This window comes from Limanda limanda, chromosome 7 (genome assembly GCF_963576545.1).
Source record: "Limanda limanda chromosome 7, fLimLim1.1, whole genome shotgun sequence".
In the NCBI taxonomy this organism is placed as follows: domain Eukaryota; kingdom Metazoa; phylum Chordata; class Actinopteri; order Pleuronectiformes; family Pleuronectidae; genus Limanda; species Limanda limanda.
Window position 1 is genome coordinate 27,861,472 of NC_083642.1, and position 17,232 is coordinate 27,878,703.

A 17,232-nucleotide genomic window follows, 5' to 3' on the forward strand; every position below is an offset into this window, starting at 1 on the left:
GTATATGTATGTATATATAATCAGAATGTGTGTGGGAAGCGACAACACAGAACTCTTCATTGTCACCACTGTTCAGCCCAACCTGTCCGATCCTTGAACACCGCTCCATGAGTCCACATGACCTGTTATCTGTAACACTGTCCATCCTGCTCTGAGATGACACAGTGTGCGACCTCACATTGATTTCGATGTGTATATGTATACATACAGTAGCCCCATACAGCACTAAGTTTATTCACAGCCTCTTGCCATGTTGATAAAATGATGTGTGAGTATGGGTAACATCTCCGGACATCCTCTGGGGCAAGCCCGCAGGTGATGTCCTCTTCTCTCTTGCTGTTCCTCAGTCCGTGTTTTTCGTTTGCAACGCTCACTTGGTCTCGTCTGGTCTTTCGTCAGTGGGTGTGGGCATGTTTCAGCTTTTCTTGGACGAAAAAGCTGAATGCTTGTGAAGCATTAACCCTTTAAATGCCATCACACACACAATGCACAGGCGATGGCCCTTTAAGACTAACATGCACTCACTTGGAACTTGCTCCTGCTTATGTGCCATTGGGTCGTCTCCATCATTCACCACCGCCCTCTCCATGAGTGTTGTGGACAAAGAGATTGTTTCATTTGTTCTATCTGTCATTTTCACAGACAAGGGGGAAACAAATCACTGTTTGATGCTGAAAGCGACCATTCATCAAGCCCATGTCTAACATCTGTGTTCAGTTTTGGCTTTAGGCCCAAAGCCCACTCAGCTCTATCAGGTACGACCAATGAGAGCTTATGTGTCATGTCTGCGCATCCTGAACTGTGCATTCCGCATCATCATGATGTACGACAAAACTGATTGGGATAAATAAGAAGGAACAGTCCAACATTTTGGAAAATATGCTTTCTTTCTCTTTAGCTCAGAGTTAGATGAAAAGATAGACTCTTGTGTCCGTAAAGAATGAGCTTAGTGTAGCAGAGCATACAGGGGAAACAGCTAGCTTGGCTCTTTTAACAGTACCTCTAGAACTCACAAATTAACATACATGTATTATATATTTATTTATTTTTATCTGTACAACAAAACAATGTTGCTGAGAAAATCCTAAATGCATCCAATTCAGTTTTAAAAATCAAATATCTCCTTGTTGAACCAAAGTAAAAAAAAACGTAATTTTGGCTTTCAGGAGGTATTCAACTCAACAAATCAAAGATGAGATTTCCGTGACATTGCAGTAGCCTCAAACTAACGGCAAACTGTCACCACTGCCAACTACTGACTGATTCCGAAAAATTGAATAATATATTTTTTTAATTGAGGTAATGATGGACGCATTGGGATATGATTTTTTTGGCTTTTTGGGTAAATAAGAAATAATTTGAATGATTGTGTTACTTTGGTATGGAGCCAGGCCTCATGTCTCCAGTCTCATAATAGAAACACACACGAGAGAGTCTTTTCATCCAACTGTCGGTAAGACGTTTGTAAGCCTATTTACCACATTGTGACGAAGCTGTCCTGCGTGAAAGGTCATAACAGCAGCCCCCCCCCCTGAAAAAGAAAAAAAACAAAGAAAAAAAAAACAATCACCGAACACATTTGGAAAGCCACCCATGTGACGTCACGGGCGCAGCTCACAGTCCGCCGTCACCTCGACGAGCTCCACGACATTCCATGTGACATAACATTCCAGACAACCGCATCACATTCCAGCCCGGCTGTGAGAGTGCCCGCCTGTATCCCATGTTGCACTAGGTGTGGGTGAACCGCTGACTTCATGTTGCCTCCGAGCGTGACTGCAATGCAATGCAAACCTGGACAACCCCCCCCCCACTCCCCTTCTCCCTCCTTCTCCCATCCCCTCAGCCACCCCCCTGTCAACTTCCCTGAGTTTATCGACTGGGGCCCCCCCCCACCAACACCACCAGAGACAGTTGAGGGCAGACGATATGCAACAGACTGCCTTATCAACAGTTGTTCCCAGCCGTAGGATGATAGACGTGCTGTCTGACAGGGATGGTAACACATGAAAACACAGTGAGAGAACATGTCTGTCCTGCTAGTTCTGTGTCAGGATGCACGCAGGGCTCTCTGGGAACACCCTTTCCTGTACAGAACTCTGTCTTGAATGCTCATCATCATCGTCGCCACCCTGACCCGAGCTGTCGGAGCGGGCGGGTGGTGACATTGTATTGATCTGTCTGTTTTGAAGCATGCATTTGGTATCATTAATGTCACTCTTTATGTGTTGGTAAATCATTTAGGCTCCTGTCACTACTGTGTGTAATGATCTCTCCACATCTGCTGTCTCTCTCTCTCTCACACACACATGCACACACACACACACACTCACACACACACATCCTGTTCAAGTCTATCCTATTCTATTTCAGCACCTCTTAGCACAACTCTCTCAGTGCTTTCTGCAGGCTTACACAAAGACAACACGCACACACACACACACACACACACACACACACACACACACACACACACACACACACACTAAACAACAGGGGGATAATCTACAGTGGTGTAAATTTGACTGTCCAGTTCAAGCCATTTCTGTCCATCCGTCCAGCCACGTTACATCATGATGTTGTGAGACAGTTTCACAGAAGGCAAAACACAATGTGAAAAAGAATATATTATATTTATCAAAAATTATAAATTGTACAACAGCACCACTACTGTACAGATCGCCCAAATGTGCACATGTGCATCTTTGATTTACAGGTACTATGTTCCTGTTACACCTTTTTTTATTTTGGATGTTCCTTTCTTTTAATCCTATTAATTTTTGTAAAGAGAGGAACAACAAAATGGAAGCGCTTGTATATTATGATTATTATTAATTTTCTCCACCAGTGCTCCCACTGATGGAAAACGACAGTTGCACATTCTCCCGAGCATATTCTGAGGGCTGTGTTTTCTGTCCAGTGAACAGCCCCTGAAGTGTGCAGAGGTGCGGAGATGCTTTAGTCTCTTAAGACCAGAGACACCACTCTGTAAATAGAGAACAGGAGATACACTTGTACCTCAGTATGATCTAAAGGACTGGACAAAGTGGGGACCCAGGGAGGATGGAGAACTGGAGGGGGACGTAGAGCTAGAGACTGCAGAAGTGCAATGCCTCCTTGCATTGTTTAGGCTGCCCTTTTAGATCTGCTCCCAGTATTTACTGCCATGTTGCGACGAGAAGAAATGAAGGTTTTTACATTATTCATTATACATACTGTTGTAAATATCGTGTATGGAATGGTCCCCACTTCTTGCACAATGCAGAGCTGTTCTGCCGACAGAAAATGCAGCCTTAACTGTGCTGAAATGACAAAAGACCAAAAAAAGTAATAAAAAAAAAGAAAAACTAACTAACAAAAACATAAAGACTATTGAATATATTAAAGAGTTACCTGCCTGTTATTTAAGCGAATAAATATCTATATATGAGAAAGAACACATCTGTATACTGTAGACTAAATCTGTACGGAAATCTAAGAGAATTTAATGGGAATTAAGTCCAACACCTTTTGTCTGTATGAAAGAAAAAATACATCAAAGTATTCTACAATAATAACTTTGACAAAGTCTGTGTGGTCCTGTGTTGTTTGTTCACAAAAATGACAAGACTTAAGCTGCTTTCAGACATGTGCTGAACTCCGGAGATCCTCTGCACTTTCTGTGGGGGGGCTGTAATTTGCAGTAAACAAAAGCATGATCGCCACAGCAGAATGAATACGCTACACCCTGCCCCTGCCTGCTGCACCACCTCTCACCTGAATCCTGCGGAGGATTTGTTGCTGTTGTGAATGTGTCTGAGCAGAGAAATTCCTGCTGAATTGTTCTTGGGCGAAAGACACACTCTGGAAAAACCCAATTCTGCAGACATCCTCTGGAGATCATGTTTAAAAATGGTTTTACATTTAAACCTCTGGTGACAGGTAATGGAAATGTTCATCGTTCTGACTGTATGTGGACTACCTGTAATCTCAAACAAACACTGAACTGACAATATTTATATACATGTGAGACTGTTCACCCATTTAAATGACATATTAGCATATTAGTAGCTGAAATCTACACCATCAGGCTTCCTAGAAAGGTTGGAGCAGGAGGCCCACGTTGATTGTGCCTAAAGGTAAAGTTAACATCTATAAGTTTCCCACATGGGCAACAGTAGCCATCTGCAAATGGCAAACTCCAGAAACTGATTCTGTGGCAACATTTAGATGTTTGCATGTTGAAACTGTTTTGAAAAAATCTAAAAATATTTCCCATTATTAATAGAAATGTGAAGAACTTCCCATTCATCCATAGTAAGATGTTTTTGTGGTTAAATGCCACCCATTTTTGTATTTTAAAGTCTATTCTTTATGTGTGAAAAAAAGATACTATAATATTTCATATAATGGAAATGGTGGGCGGGTAGTTTTTCCTCTTTTTTTCTTCTGAGGCCTAATGGCTTTAAATCTAAAAGGATGATTATCTACATTTCCCCTTAATTTCACTTTACTTCAAACTGTGACGAGCGGGGCGTACCAAAAAAGCTCTGAGAGCCGACAGTTGGGAAGGCATGGTCATATCCTCCTGTTGACAGGTACCCTGGTCAGGTAGGTGGACAGCACCACTTTTAAAATGTAAATATTCATCTTGGTGAATAAACATCGTTGGATTCACCGGACACATCAGTTTCTCTGGTGAGACGACCTTGGTCACATTCAATAACAGATTTCTTCCAGTAATTGGAAATAAAACAATGGCTCCGTTGTATTCATGTGCACCGAGTCATGAACGATATCAGGACCCTAACACTGAAGCAGCTTCCTAATGCTAATGGTAATTGTCATTCAACATGTCTTTAATTCAGTTAAATTCAGTTTAAACTACATGGTGTTGTAGATATCAATGACACAAAAAAATTGTGTACCTTTCGGTTTGAACGCACCAATAGCAGTGTTTATCGCCGCCATTTTTAAATGCTTACCTAGGAGACAGCGTCACCGTGAGCTACACAAGGCACAGGATTGGCTGGTTTACTGCCCCCACCTCAGGAGACATATTATAACAGACCATTGAATAAAAAAATTAGTTTTCAACTAGTGGTTGAAGGCCTACATAAATCCCACCTCCTCCCCACATGAACGTGCACTGACAACTGCTAGAAGAGCAGAGACTTACTCACTAACCTCTGGCTATCATCTCTGTGTCTGGACTCCAGTCAGGTGCAGTGAGAGCATGTGCAGGTCTGTCAGAGACAGACGGGTTGGCCAACCGATGATTTCATTCAGTTCAAATGAATATCCAATGTCAACAGTCCTGCGAGGGCATCAGACGCCTGCTTTTTTTATTAGATAACTTTATTTTTTTCTGTCAATTGTGACGTGAAGAGGATTTTAACAAATAGGATGTGTTTTAGAAAGAATGATCCACTGTACCTTAATGGAATTCAGCTATCATTAATTATTTTATTTAAATCCCCAGTCCTCCAAGTGACATTTTACAGTATAGAGCAGGACAAGGCCCCTTCATCGAATGCAGTGTTACTGCATCTGACTCGTCAAAACATGTGCTGTTACAGTTCCCCGATACTCAACCAGAACATAATTGCCAGAAATGCTCTACAGCCCCATGTGTTGTGACAATCATCCCCCGATTTTTATTAAAATGTTATAGGGCTTGAGACACAGGGGTCCTTGTGTCAGTTCAGCCCACACACTTCCAATGGTTCGTCCTTCTTTGGACCTCTGTCAGTAGTTACTCACCAGTGCGAACTGAGGCCACTGACATCATTCATCCGAGAGTTTTGGCTCATCGTGGTACATACATGATCAAATTTGTCAGTAGTTCTGGTGGGGGACTGCAGTCACAAAGAATTGAGAGTTTATAGTCCTTTAAAAGACTATAAACGTGACTAACACCTGTGACAAGACTCAAAAGGACCTTTTAATCAGATAGTTATTTTTTCTAGATACTGAGAAGTTGCATTGTTCTTGGAACACGATTGTTCTGGCAGACCAACAGAGACCAGGACATGAGGCAGCCCTTATGGATGAGGCAACTATACAAGAAAATGATAAATACATGACACAATAGTAATACTACTAATAATTGTGGTAGCATGTTGGTGTTGAACAGGATCATGGGAGTAATAGGTAACTGAACCACTCTACATTACCACACAATGTGAAATAGTAGTAATATTTATAAGGTTTATAAAGCCAGCTGAAAGTTTTTAATGATGTAAAGTATAAAACACATTTTCATGACTGTCAATCAAAATATCGTCTTCATACGGATAACCACTCAGTGTTTCTAAAGAGGAAGAATTTCAGATTAAAATCTGATTTCATAGAACAATTTCACCAATTCATCTACACAAGGCATGTTGTAGAGGCTGTCAAAGGCACTTGTTAAGTTGATATATACACTTCAAAGTTGACTTTAATCTTGAATTTTCTACTTAATTCTGCAATGTGAGATTAAAATGTTTCTTTTCTGACCCAAATACTCAATAGACTGGGAGACCTGGCTATGCGTGATGTACTTCAACCTGCAAGGTTTGATAAGTGTTTACATTTTTAATGGTGGTACCAAGGACTTGACTGTAGCGAGACGATGCCGAGCTCTATACGCAGCTCAAAGTTTTGACCGATCAGAAATGACGGAGGTGAACTCTTTGGTTGCTTCTCTAAACTCAACACCTACTTAATGCAGCAAAATGGACAAATCACTTTTAAACCAATAAAATTGGATCAAGAGCTGTTTCAAACTGCAGTTTAAACTCACAATAAAAATATTGTTTTTGTCATCTGAGGACTGATCTGCTGCAGAAAAGTTGGAAAGAATACTGCCCTAGCCTTTGTAATGTGGACAGAAGATTTCCATGTTCATTGATATCATTTGACATGACCGAATCACTAGTTTACCATTTCATCAGTAGCGTTAAAGATCAAGTATGTAAGTTGCCCTGAATGAGCAAACAAGCACTGGCTCTAAAGGCCTCATGTTTCCCTCCCATTCCAAGCGTCTTCTTCACTCTTTAAAAGGGCAGGGTGACGTATGCACACCATAATCCCACAAACTGAACCTTTAAGTAACTCTATGGAATAACATCTGAATGACACCATTTGCCAATCACTGTTGTTCAGAGGTTTGAGCCCATTTGTGGCATTTTTACACATTTACTTTTATAATAATTCTAAATCAAAATAAAAGTAACAATAAAACTCAGATAATTTTTGTCTGACACACAATTCAATAGGAGGAGGCTGTTCAGCAGGTGATGGTTTGAGAAATCCCCTCATAACTGGCTTGCTGAGTCACAGTTTTGACGGTATAGACAAGAAACTAGAGCCTGCAGCACTTCAAATTAAGACTGGAAAACAGCTGACATGACTTTAGCATAAACCAACAAAACACACCAACAGCAAATCTAATTACCGATGAACTTATTCAATCTTTTCTAGACTTGGAGTGTGAAGTGTGAAGTTCGGGTCTAATGGGGTTAATGTGCAGGACTATTTCCTGGTTGGTTAACAAAAGCTGTTTACAGACATGACCCCTGGAGAAAGCGAAACCAGCAGAGGATCTCCCGCTGTGTTCACACATCGAGTCTGGACTTTCTGCCAACTTTACACTAGGGAACTGGCTGGAGGATCTCTCTCAGACTTTGGTGTTCAAATATACAACCCTTTAGAAAACATATTACACAGTACATGTCTACAGGTTGAAAAACTTGATTATCTGTTTGGATTTAACAGATGAATGTCTCTGAGACAGACTCAGTATTTGTTGAGCTCGACTAACAGACTTTTGCCTGCAACTTCAAATTTAAAATACTATCAAGCAAATAAGTGACTTTTCCCTATATAAATATTACTTTAAATCTGAAACTAAAAAGCCACTATATTGGTTACCCATTTCAAGTCGATCTGTGCATTCTCCATGGTAACAATCTTTCCATGTTACGTGATGGTGCATATTTTGTTGCACCCCAAAGGGAGAAGTCCTTCATTTCTGCCTGTACTCCTCCTACATGCAATATTAGACACTAGAGGGGAGCTCTGAGAGCTTATACCTTGGCCAAGGGTAATGTCATATCTCACCATGTCAAAGCAAGGTTTCACATTAATTATGTAGACAGTGGCAGCCCGCCATATTCACTTTTTTCCTGCCATGGTTTCATAATGAACCAAATATTTTCTACACTTGAGAAACAACCTCTGCCCAACTAAAACATCTAAAAGTGCACATCTCAATACCATTTAGGAATACGGATAACGTGTCTACCAATGAGAATTGGAGATCGCTCAAATAGCTCACTTCCTGTAAGCAGCTGTAGCATTTAAGAAATTAATTTAAATGCCAAACAGCTATTAGCAAAGTCCACTAGGCTTTATCGCGGGACAAACTACAAAAAAGGTTGACCTACAACAATTGAGTAACAATGAGAAGTTAATTTATCTATTTGACAGTATTTCTGGTTTTAACTGAACTTATTGACATTGTGTTGCAAACTATGCTATGGCAGCTTCTGGTGTTAAGGCCAGTTACACTTGCCTGCTGCAAACAGTAAAGACACTTGTTCTCACTAACCACCAACTTAGTATGATTTGGCAACAGGCCAAAACATGAAGTTAAAGATCTTAGGTTATGAAAGTGTGAAACATGGATGAAACTGTGGCAGGACAAATGAGACATTGGTGGGCTGCCACACTATAGGTCATTATTCAATAGCACACAACTGCAATACTGCACCCAAGAGTGAGGCTACCCACATGACATCAATAATTTCAGATCCAGTCCAAGGGATAGTAAAATGCCCTCAAATTCACAAGTCTTAGAAATAAACTTAAGAGAAGAATCCAATACAATTGAAGTCAATGGTGAACTAGAATTCAGACGTAATAAAACAGATAAACATAACATGCCCCCATACTGCTTTTGTGGTGTCCATAAGTCCTGAGATTTATTATTACATTTCGAGTTGAGATTTCAACTCGAAATGGCATCATGTACAGTGTTTTATGCCTAAAGTCCACCGGAAGTGGTTAAGCTAGCCGAAGTAAGCACGTCTGACGGTCCGTGAATGCACCCCGTAGGAAGATATCAGTATTTAGGATTAAATATTATGGGTACATTACTGTTTTGAGTCAAATATGAATGTCGGGTCTTCCGGACACTTGGATGATACAGCACTAGCAGTATAGAAGCATGTCAAAAACAAAAATTGATGTCAATTTTTTTTACAAAGTCTAGGACACTTGACTTCAACTTTATCAGATTCTGCGCTAACAAAGTTTACTTCTGTGTAAAGTGTTGTATTGACTCAAACCCCCCTCCATCGGCATAGTGGTGATTAGTTAATGAGTGCATTTTCATTTCTCCTGTGAACTATCCCTTTAAGTGCTCTACAGATGATAACACACATTTGAATGTGTCTGGCTAGTCCAAGAAGGCAACTGACCCCTGCTGTGAGGTAGTGGAAACACATGTCATCGAGGACTCACTTGACCCCAATTTAATTATAATAGTAACCAAGTTAAAAATAATAAATAACTGGGTGTAATTTATTTGATTTGAAGTAATTGGGAAAAAACATGGGGAGCATAGTATCTCAGTGGGCACTGTCGTGCTGTGCTTTGAACTTCCATCAAATGAGGTCTTGGCCATTGACAACCTTTGACAACCTTTACCAGACTTGACCCAAAAGTTCAGGAAAAGTTAAGCCCTTTATCGGTAGAGAGCTTGCTGTTCAGAAAAAGAAGAAGAGAGGCATTAATATCAACAGTACAGAGCAAGACACAGTAGATATTTGTTACTCAAACTTAATGAAAATATGATTTATTTGTCCAACATTTCTCAAAGGTCATTGACTTCAAACAAAATGTATTCAAAGATATATACAGATTTACACTTTATCACATTTAACCAAAATGGTCAATTTCCTCAGTTGATGTATGTATTGAATACATTCCAATATGTAAATATATACAAGATATGATTCTGAGATTATCAAGCTTCTGATGGCATTGCTCCAAGTAATGGAGCAGGTGCAGTCAGCCCTCCGGCTGTACTGCCAAGACCTACATCTACTGATGTTGTGGAGTTTTGGGAGAGTGTAATCACTTATACCATTTGGTACCGATACTACCTTTAAAAAAATACCAGGCCACGTTGGCAGCAGCTTGTCCAGCCTCTTCGCCTTCCACCAGCAGAATCCACTTTAGCATAAAGAAAAATAGGTGGCGCTAAATGAAGGCATTCTTTTGTACAGTGGTGAAGGTTCACAAAGAGACACATTTTATCAAAACAAAGATTTAACATATTTTTAAACAGTTTAGCGCACTCCAATTTGTGTTCCAATTTGGCAGCTGATGCAGATATAACTCTTTGTGGACCTTCACCGTCATCTTTACATTCTAGCGTTCAGGAAACTTTAAATTTTACTTTTAGTCACATGTTAACTAAAATCAAACCATTACCTAAAAAAAAACATTAACGAAAGGAAATAATTAAAGTACTCAATATCGACTAGCTCTGAACAAGAACTGAATAAAAAATTAAGTACTAAGTTCGCTGCTGAACGCTTCAGGTCTGTGAAAAACAAAGTCTTTTCTTGTCTGATCCTTACCATGGAGTCAAGCAGGCAAGGTGTTCAGAAAGCCACTCATCCCGCATGGTGGATCAACCATTACCTAGAAGAAACTGTCAACAAGGTTTAGCAGTAACGTGTACTTAATCCATCATCACACAGAAACACATGCACATTCAGCAGTGATTTAAACTTAACTAACTCAACAGTGTTCATCCACCTTCAACAAGTTCAGTACACTGAGCCATATTAAGTTCAGTCTCAATATCTGAAAACAGAGATAAGTACTTGACCCTACATTTTGAGTGATGTGCTTGCACTCTCTGCACACTTGGTGCAGAACTCCACTGAGACGTGGTTCTTGTCCACATGCAGACACACGCCACCAGATGTCTCTTTCTCCTCCACTTTCACACGCTTCCTGGGTAAGGCGTAGTCGTGGTCGTTTGAGTCAGGACCCTGGAAAAGGGAGGAAGATAATTTCATCCCATTCACACCGCTCAGCCTGGACAAGAGCTTGGCTAACATGCTCTCATTGGCCAGCACAGCTCTCAGGTACCTGGTCTCATCTTCCAATTCTTCCACTCTCTTGGTCAGCTGACAATTTTCCTTTTTGAGCACGTTGTTTTCTGTCGATAGGACGCCAACTTTCTTCTCCAGGCTGTTGACATATTCTTTCTTCTTCAGACGGTTCAATCTGGCAGCAATAGCATTTTTGTTGATCGCGTCGCTTGACTGGTTCTGTCCGTTCATGGTCTTCAAGTCTGATGCCATTCTCTCCGGAGACGAGGCAGTTGAAGCTTCGAACCCGGAATCTCGATCCTTGACACAGTACACTCCGAGATCAGCCAACTCCATTTCGAAGAGTGGGGACGCATCATCTCTTTCAAGTGTCCATTTTAATTCTTCTAGTCCAAACAGATCGTCTAGCTCTACTCCATCTGTGTCAATATCTTCAGCTAGGAAGTCCTCAGAGGGATGTGGAAGATCCTCTACAGTTTCAACTGCATCCACCACTTCGACCTCAAGAGGCTCTGTCTTGTTGATAGCACGGCCTCTTCTTCTGGTGATCATTGTGGCTTGACGGTGGGAATGTAGAGATGCTGCCCAGACGGTATCTTATGATTCCTCAACTGTGAAGACAAACAAAGTATATCGTTAGGGGAGTAGCAGCAAACTGATACATTTATCAAGGAACATTTAATTTTGATATTAAATAAAGCCAGAGTAAATCAGAAAGGTTACTCTGATCCAATGCATGACCTATGATTATTTGTCACTCTCTACATTAATTCTAAATAGTCATTTCAGCTCACTTTAACTGAGAATTTTAAACTAATACTTCTGTTTTTTGTACATTTGACCTGCAAATAGTTTTAAGTTCTCCTTTACTTGCAGTCTTTGATTTTAAAATGATGACTTATGTAGATGACCTTGATTTATTTTTCTGTGCGTGTCCTTTGAGGCACTTTACAGCCAATAGTTTAAAATATGCATCTGTGTAAATACATTACTCGGCACAAAATTAACACTTTAGCGATTAAGTTAGCTTGACTTAACTGCACCCACTGCAATTAGTAAAGCTTGCTGATATTCAGTGAAAACTATATCAAGCGTTTTAGCTATTCAAATGATATGTTTACTCAATGTAAACCTTGTTCTCTATTACATAGATTGCGCCTGACGTCCATTTTCTCAAAGTTGCGGAGACAATGGAGTGCGTTAGCTAAACGTATCTCCAACGTTGTGCCTTATTACGCAAGTTAGGCCCGATAGCGTTAGCACTGACACTACTACTACACTTAACAACAAACGCAGTTTAACACACTGTCACATACATTATCACTGTTACTGTATTAGCAGGAAATGCACTTTATTCTCCCAATCAGTTCCTTACATGACTATTTGTGCCATTAGGCGCTCTTACGTTAGCTTCAGCTTGCTAACAAGGCCTTGGTCGTTTCGCGACCAGCTCACGTCAGCTGAATGGGGCGAACATGAATTTAGATAAACGTTCCCAGTGGATGTTCATCAACGTTTAAACAGAATTCAACCGCTACATTTAGCAACAGCTGCAGAGAACTTCAGCCACGAGGCGCCATCTTGAACGAACAGAGCGCGAACATGACGCAGGATGTTTAAACAAACGACTTACCTCCCGACTCGTTAAATAAACGACAACAATCAGCGACAGGCGAAGAGATCCTCCGAGAAGCGTCACTGGATGTGAAGAAAAGCGTTCACAGCATGAAAATAAAAAAATAACGCCTGGAGACCGACGTCAACCTGCACACGCGCTCCTTCTTCTTTCTTCAGCTTTTCTTGTTTGTTATATCTTGGTCTGTCAATAACCTCTTGATGCAATACCGCCACTTGCTGGACTGGAGAGTATAGCGATTCCTGTTTTTAGTTGAAATTTTACTTACAACTTCAAAAAAATGTAGTTGAAGTTTTAAATTAAATAGAACAACATAAAAGTTAAAGTAATGGCAAAGACCACCAACAGGGCTCATTACAAATGTGCAGACACAGTGGTAGAAGAGGGGAAAAATTTGACTTTCTTCAAGTCTTATCTCTCTTCTACTTACTTCCTGCAATTAAACGCTTCAAGCTCTTCAGATTCTCTCTACCTATTAATTATTTCTTTTTTTTTACCAAAATGTCATTTGTGTACTCTTGCATATTATATTGACAGCATATACCAATTAAATAATATAACATAATATTTTCTCTTATTTAGAATTTCTACCATTTATATACATAGCTTTATATACACATTAAGCTGTATCCTATCTCTGTATACTAATGCACAAATACAGTATACATATATATATATATATATATTGTATATCCTGGGCAACTGTACTTTACTCAAGTACATTTTTATACAATATTACTATGGCGAAAGGTTTACACTATGTGTGTAATCGGTATTTTCATTTCTTATTTTAATTTTATTGGCTTTTTTTTATCCTTGTCTTCCTCATTCTGACTATTTGCTGCTCTAACAGCCTTGGATCAATGAAGTTTTATCTCATCTTAATATTGACAAAAAACAGCAGGATTCTTCCCCAAAATACAACGTATACTGGTCTATTACTAACATCATGACAGGCCCCATCTTTCACCACTTCTTTCAATACCGACTCTGTACTGAATGGAATGCAAGTGTCTTCCTCTCGTCTCCTGATGCCAGTGCTGCTGCCACTCTTGATTAATTTCTCTCCAAACAATGATGTTAAGGGAATTCTTAATTTTTTTTTTGTTGGCAAGTTTGTCCAATCCTTCATTATGGCGCAGACGTACAACTCATACCTTAAGTGGACACAAACTCATGTGCTTTTATTCAGCTCCACTAACCCTGCAGAGAAAAACACAATCATATTCCTCCAGTGGAGAAAGTTTTTATTGAACACAAAGGCAAAATAGAAGAGCAGAGCAGCAGAAAAAAATATCTAACTGTATTAATCACTTTCCAACTCTATCACACTTTGTTGCGTTACCATATAGGATGTTTTGAATTTCTGCATGAGTTCTACTTTAGTCTTTATTGAAAATATTGTAAACACAGAAGATAACTTGGTGGATTTTATAAATGCTTCACATTAGCAACTCTTTTTAGAACAGCTATTAATCTCCTAATGAATTCTTTTCTCTGCCGAATCTTGTGTATAAACCTTTAGAAATTTGTAAATACATCTACGGTTTTGGGCTGTTGGTTAGATTAATTAACTGAAGGCCTCTGGGAATTACTAGAAATTTTTCAATATTACTGGAGATAATTTGTATTGAATAGTAATGAAAAAAAACAGTATTTGCAGTCACAAATGATAAAACAGAGAAAAGCAGTAAATCTTCACATGTAAGAAGCTGAAACCTGTGAATATTTGCTTTGTTTTGTCCGAAAACAAACTCTGTTTAGTGTTGACGTTCATGTATTTGGAACATTGAGTCAAAATAACAGAGAGATTTCACAGCACTGCAATTCAAAACAGCTGCAGTCCAGATTTCAGCCTGTTAACATCACTGTGGTTCCAAAGAGGACCATCTGATGTCCTCACTGCTGCAGACACTCCTGGGGCACTGTGAGCCGTGTTACTCTCTAGCTCCACCGGCTGGTCAAACACAGTCATGGTTGAGTAGTTTTCCAACATCAGGCAGGAGGGGTCATCTGACTGTCCAGGAATTTTTCCCAGAGGATAGTTCTTCCACAAAACTTTATCGGCACACAGCTGCCACGGAGAACCTCTGAGCAGCTTCGCTCTTTCGGCCAAAGCATTGGCTGATTTGTTCTCCTGGGAGGCTTCACTCCGCTCCGGGTCAGCCCTGGAGCGCCAGGGGTGGCTGTGGTGCCTTGAATGCTGCAGCTTCTCGTGCAGACTCTCCAGTGTGTATATGGGCTGTCGTTTCTGCTCCGGAGAAGGGTCGTAGTTTGAGTGTGCGGTCTGCGTGTAGATGGAGCAGAGCTGGAGCAGCTTCTGCCTGGTGTCCCGGGGAAGAGGATGCTCCATGTCATCCAGGATTACCTGGAGCAGGTGAGGCGTGCTGACACAGGGAGCATCCAGACAAGCTGAGAGCACCTGCTGCCACCTCAGCTGGATACGTTGCACAAAAATCCTGTCCTTGATTCTGGCCTTCCTCTGGCCCTTTGTTTCAAAATGGTATTCAAACTTGTTGTTGTTACAGAGGATAACTTCAGAAATCCAAGCAGAGAGGTAGAAAGCCCTGTGATCATTCCACTCTTTCGTGAGCAGCTTCAGCTCAACAAAGAGCTTCTCCAGGAGGAAGTGAATGAAGGCTGGTGAGTTAAGCATCTTCAGGAGGGGGAGCCAAAAGCGCAGGAGGGCTCGAGGGAGATTGGGTTCAGTGGGACTGGCATTTCCAGAAGTGTCGCAGCCTAATGTTTCCAGCTGTTCAGCAGTGGGAACCAGGAATCCATCTTCTAGCAGCACGTCGATCAGCAAATCACTCGACTCCACAGCAAACTGCATGATCTCACCTAGTAACCAGCTCATGTCTGCAAAGGGTGCTGGCCACAGGTTCTTCTCTGTGTCTTCAGGAGGCCCATTAATAGCCTGGTACTGCTCCTTTTCATAAGAGATCAGCAGGTCTCTTGCCTTCATGTAGGCTTCCTTTTCTTTCTGCCTTGCGATGAGATCATCCTCCTGGCGTCTCAGGTCCATCTCCTCATCTTCTCCATCTGACTGCGAGTCCCAGTCCTCACCAGCACCTCCTCCCAGCTGCCTGGACCAGTACTCGTGCTGGAGCCACTCCAGCACCACGCCACATCCCTTCCTGCACCATTTCAAAGTGGGGAGCTTGCGGTGTGTGAAGTCGTGCCTCAGGTTTACCACCCATTCTGGGATGTTCAGGTTCCCCGCCAGCCGTCTTAGTGGCCGGGCAGTTTTTCCCTGCTGCCTCTCGGTGATCAAATTGACGAATCGCACCAGAGCTGCTCCGTAGAGGAGGACCAGATCATCTCCGTCCAGCTTTCCAGACCGGTCCAGCACCTGACACCTCACCAGGTCCGCCGTGCAGTCCACCGCCACAGGGCAGCTGCTGGCGTACCTGGACCTCCAGGCAGAGATCCTGTGCAGCGCATACCTCTGTAAGGAGGGGTCCTTGGAGTACAGGTACTCCAGCACCTGGTCCCACTCCGCTTTGTTGACCCATGCTACCACATGGCGCCGTTTCTCCAAGCTCCTCTTCTTCATGTTAATAGCGGAAGCAGCGTAGACGTACGTTGGAAGCGTAAACACATAGAAAGAGCAGCTCTCTTCGGTCCCTCACACAAACTGCGCTTTGAAACTGAGTGAATATCGATAGATACAGTTAAGCCTGGTAGCAACAGTATCACCCCCGGAACGTTTCCTTCTACTTCTGGTGTTTATTGGTGATAGGCAAACCAGTTTATTGGCGAATTACCTCCACCTTCTGGCCTGGAGTGTGGAACAGAAGATTGGCAGCAAACAAACAAACTAAACTAAAAATTAAATGAATTCTCTTAAATATTTAATTAGAAAGTGATGTTTATTCTTTGATGTTCTTACTTTTTTCATGTGATATTTGGCTTTTCGCCTTTTAATCCGTTACTGACATTAAGTCCTCCCGGAAAGTACACTTCTTCTTTTCCTTTTTACCCCCGGCTGGAATCCATTGTTAAAACGCTATACCGCCACCTATAGGGACGGAGTGTGTATTGGTTATTTAACTGATCCCTTTTTTCTTTTGTATTTTAAACATAAATAAAACACATATAAAACACTCGGAGAGAGCAGATAGACGTTGACAGTAAATAACATATAAACAAACATATGAGTATAAGTTCACTTTGATGACTTGTTTTCTGAAATCCTCTCAAAAACATTTAGAGAAGTCTATGTACTATTGATTGTTTTAAAACATTGACTATACCAGACTTGTCAAAACAAATTTTTTGAGTGGTGTTGTATCTGAAATGCCAATTGTAGTTACTGCCTTATTATTATATTAATATCTCTCCTCTCCATCCTGTTGATTCTTTTCTTTCACCTGTACTTAGATGTGCTCGTCATGTCTGTTAAACTCAAATGTCAAGTTAAGTTTGATTCCTTTTTTGTTACCATGCTATGGTGAACAATAGACACATTTTCAGATGTCTGTTACCTTTGATGGTAAA

At 41.0% G+C, this 17,232-nt stretch overlaps 2 protein-coding genes across 3 annotated transcripts; both read right to left on the minus strand.

The window, feature by feature from the left end:
- Positions 1-9,791: 9,791 nt before the first annotated feature.
- On the minus strand, positions 9,792-12,886 carry crebzf (CREB/ATF bZIP transcription factor). Of its 2 annotated transcripts, XM_061074362.1 has the most exons (4): positions 12,730-12,886; positions 10,873-11,707; positions 10,614-10,687; positions 9,792-10,203 (listed from the first exon to the last, which is right to left on the minus strand). In XM_061074362.1, the coding sequence occupies exons 2-3, from the start codon at positions 11,646-11,648 to the stop codon at positions 10,678-10,680; spliced, it is 786 nt and encodes a 261-aa protein (XP_060930345.1). In that variant the 5' UTR covers positions 11,649-11,707; positions 12,730-12,886; the 3' UTR covers positions 9,792-10,203; positions 10,614-10,677. The 2 variants fall into 2 exon arrangements, with proteins under 2 accessions (XP_060930345.1, XP_060930346.1); XM_061074363.1 differs by having other exon boundaries at positions 10,614-11,707.
- Positions 12,887-13,962: 1,076 nt separating this feature from the next.
- las1l (LAS1 like ribosome biogenesis factor) lies at positions 13,963-16,442 on the minus strand. The gene has a single exon (XM_061074968.1). The coding sequence runs from the start codon at positions 16,286-16,288 to the stop codon at positions 14,561-14,563; it is 1,728 nt and encodes a 575-aa protein (XP_060930951.1). The 5' UTR covers positions 16,289-16,442; the 3' UTR covers positions 13,963-14,560.
- Positions 16,443-17,232: the final 790 nt, after the last annotated feature.

Coding starts and splice junctions, on each gene's coding strand:
- crebzf (XM_061074362.1), bottom strand. CDS start 11,648: ATGATCACCAGAAGAAGAGGCCGTGCTATCAACAAGACAGAGCCTCTT.
- las1l (XM_061074968.1), bottom strand. CDS start 16,288: ATGAAGAAGAGGAGCTTGGAGAAACGGCGCCATGTGGTAGCATGGGTC.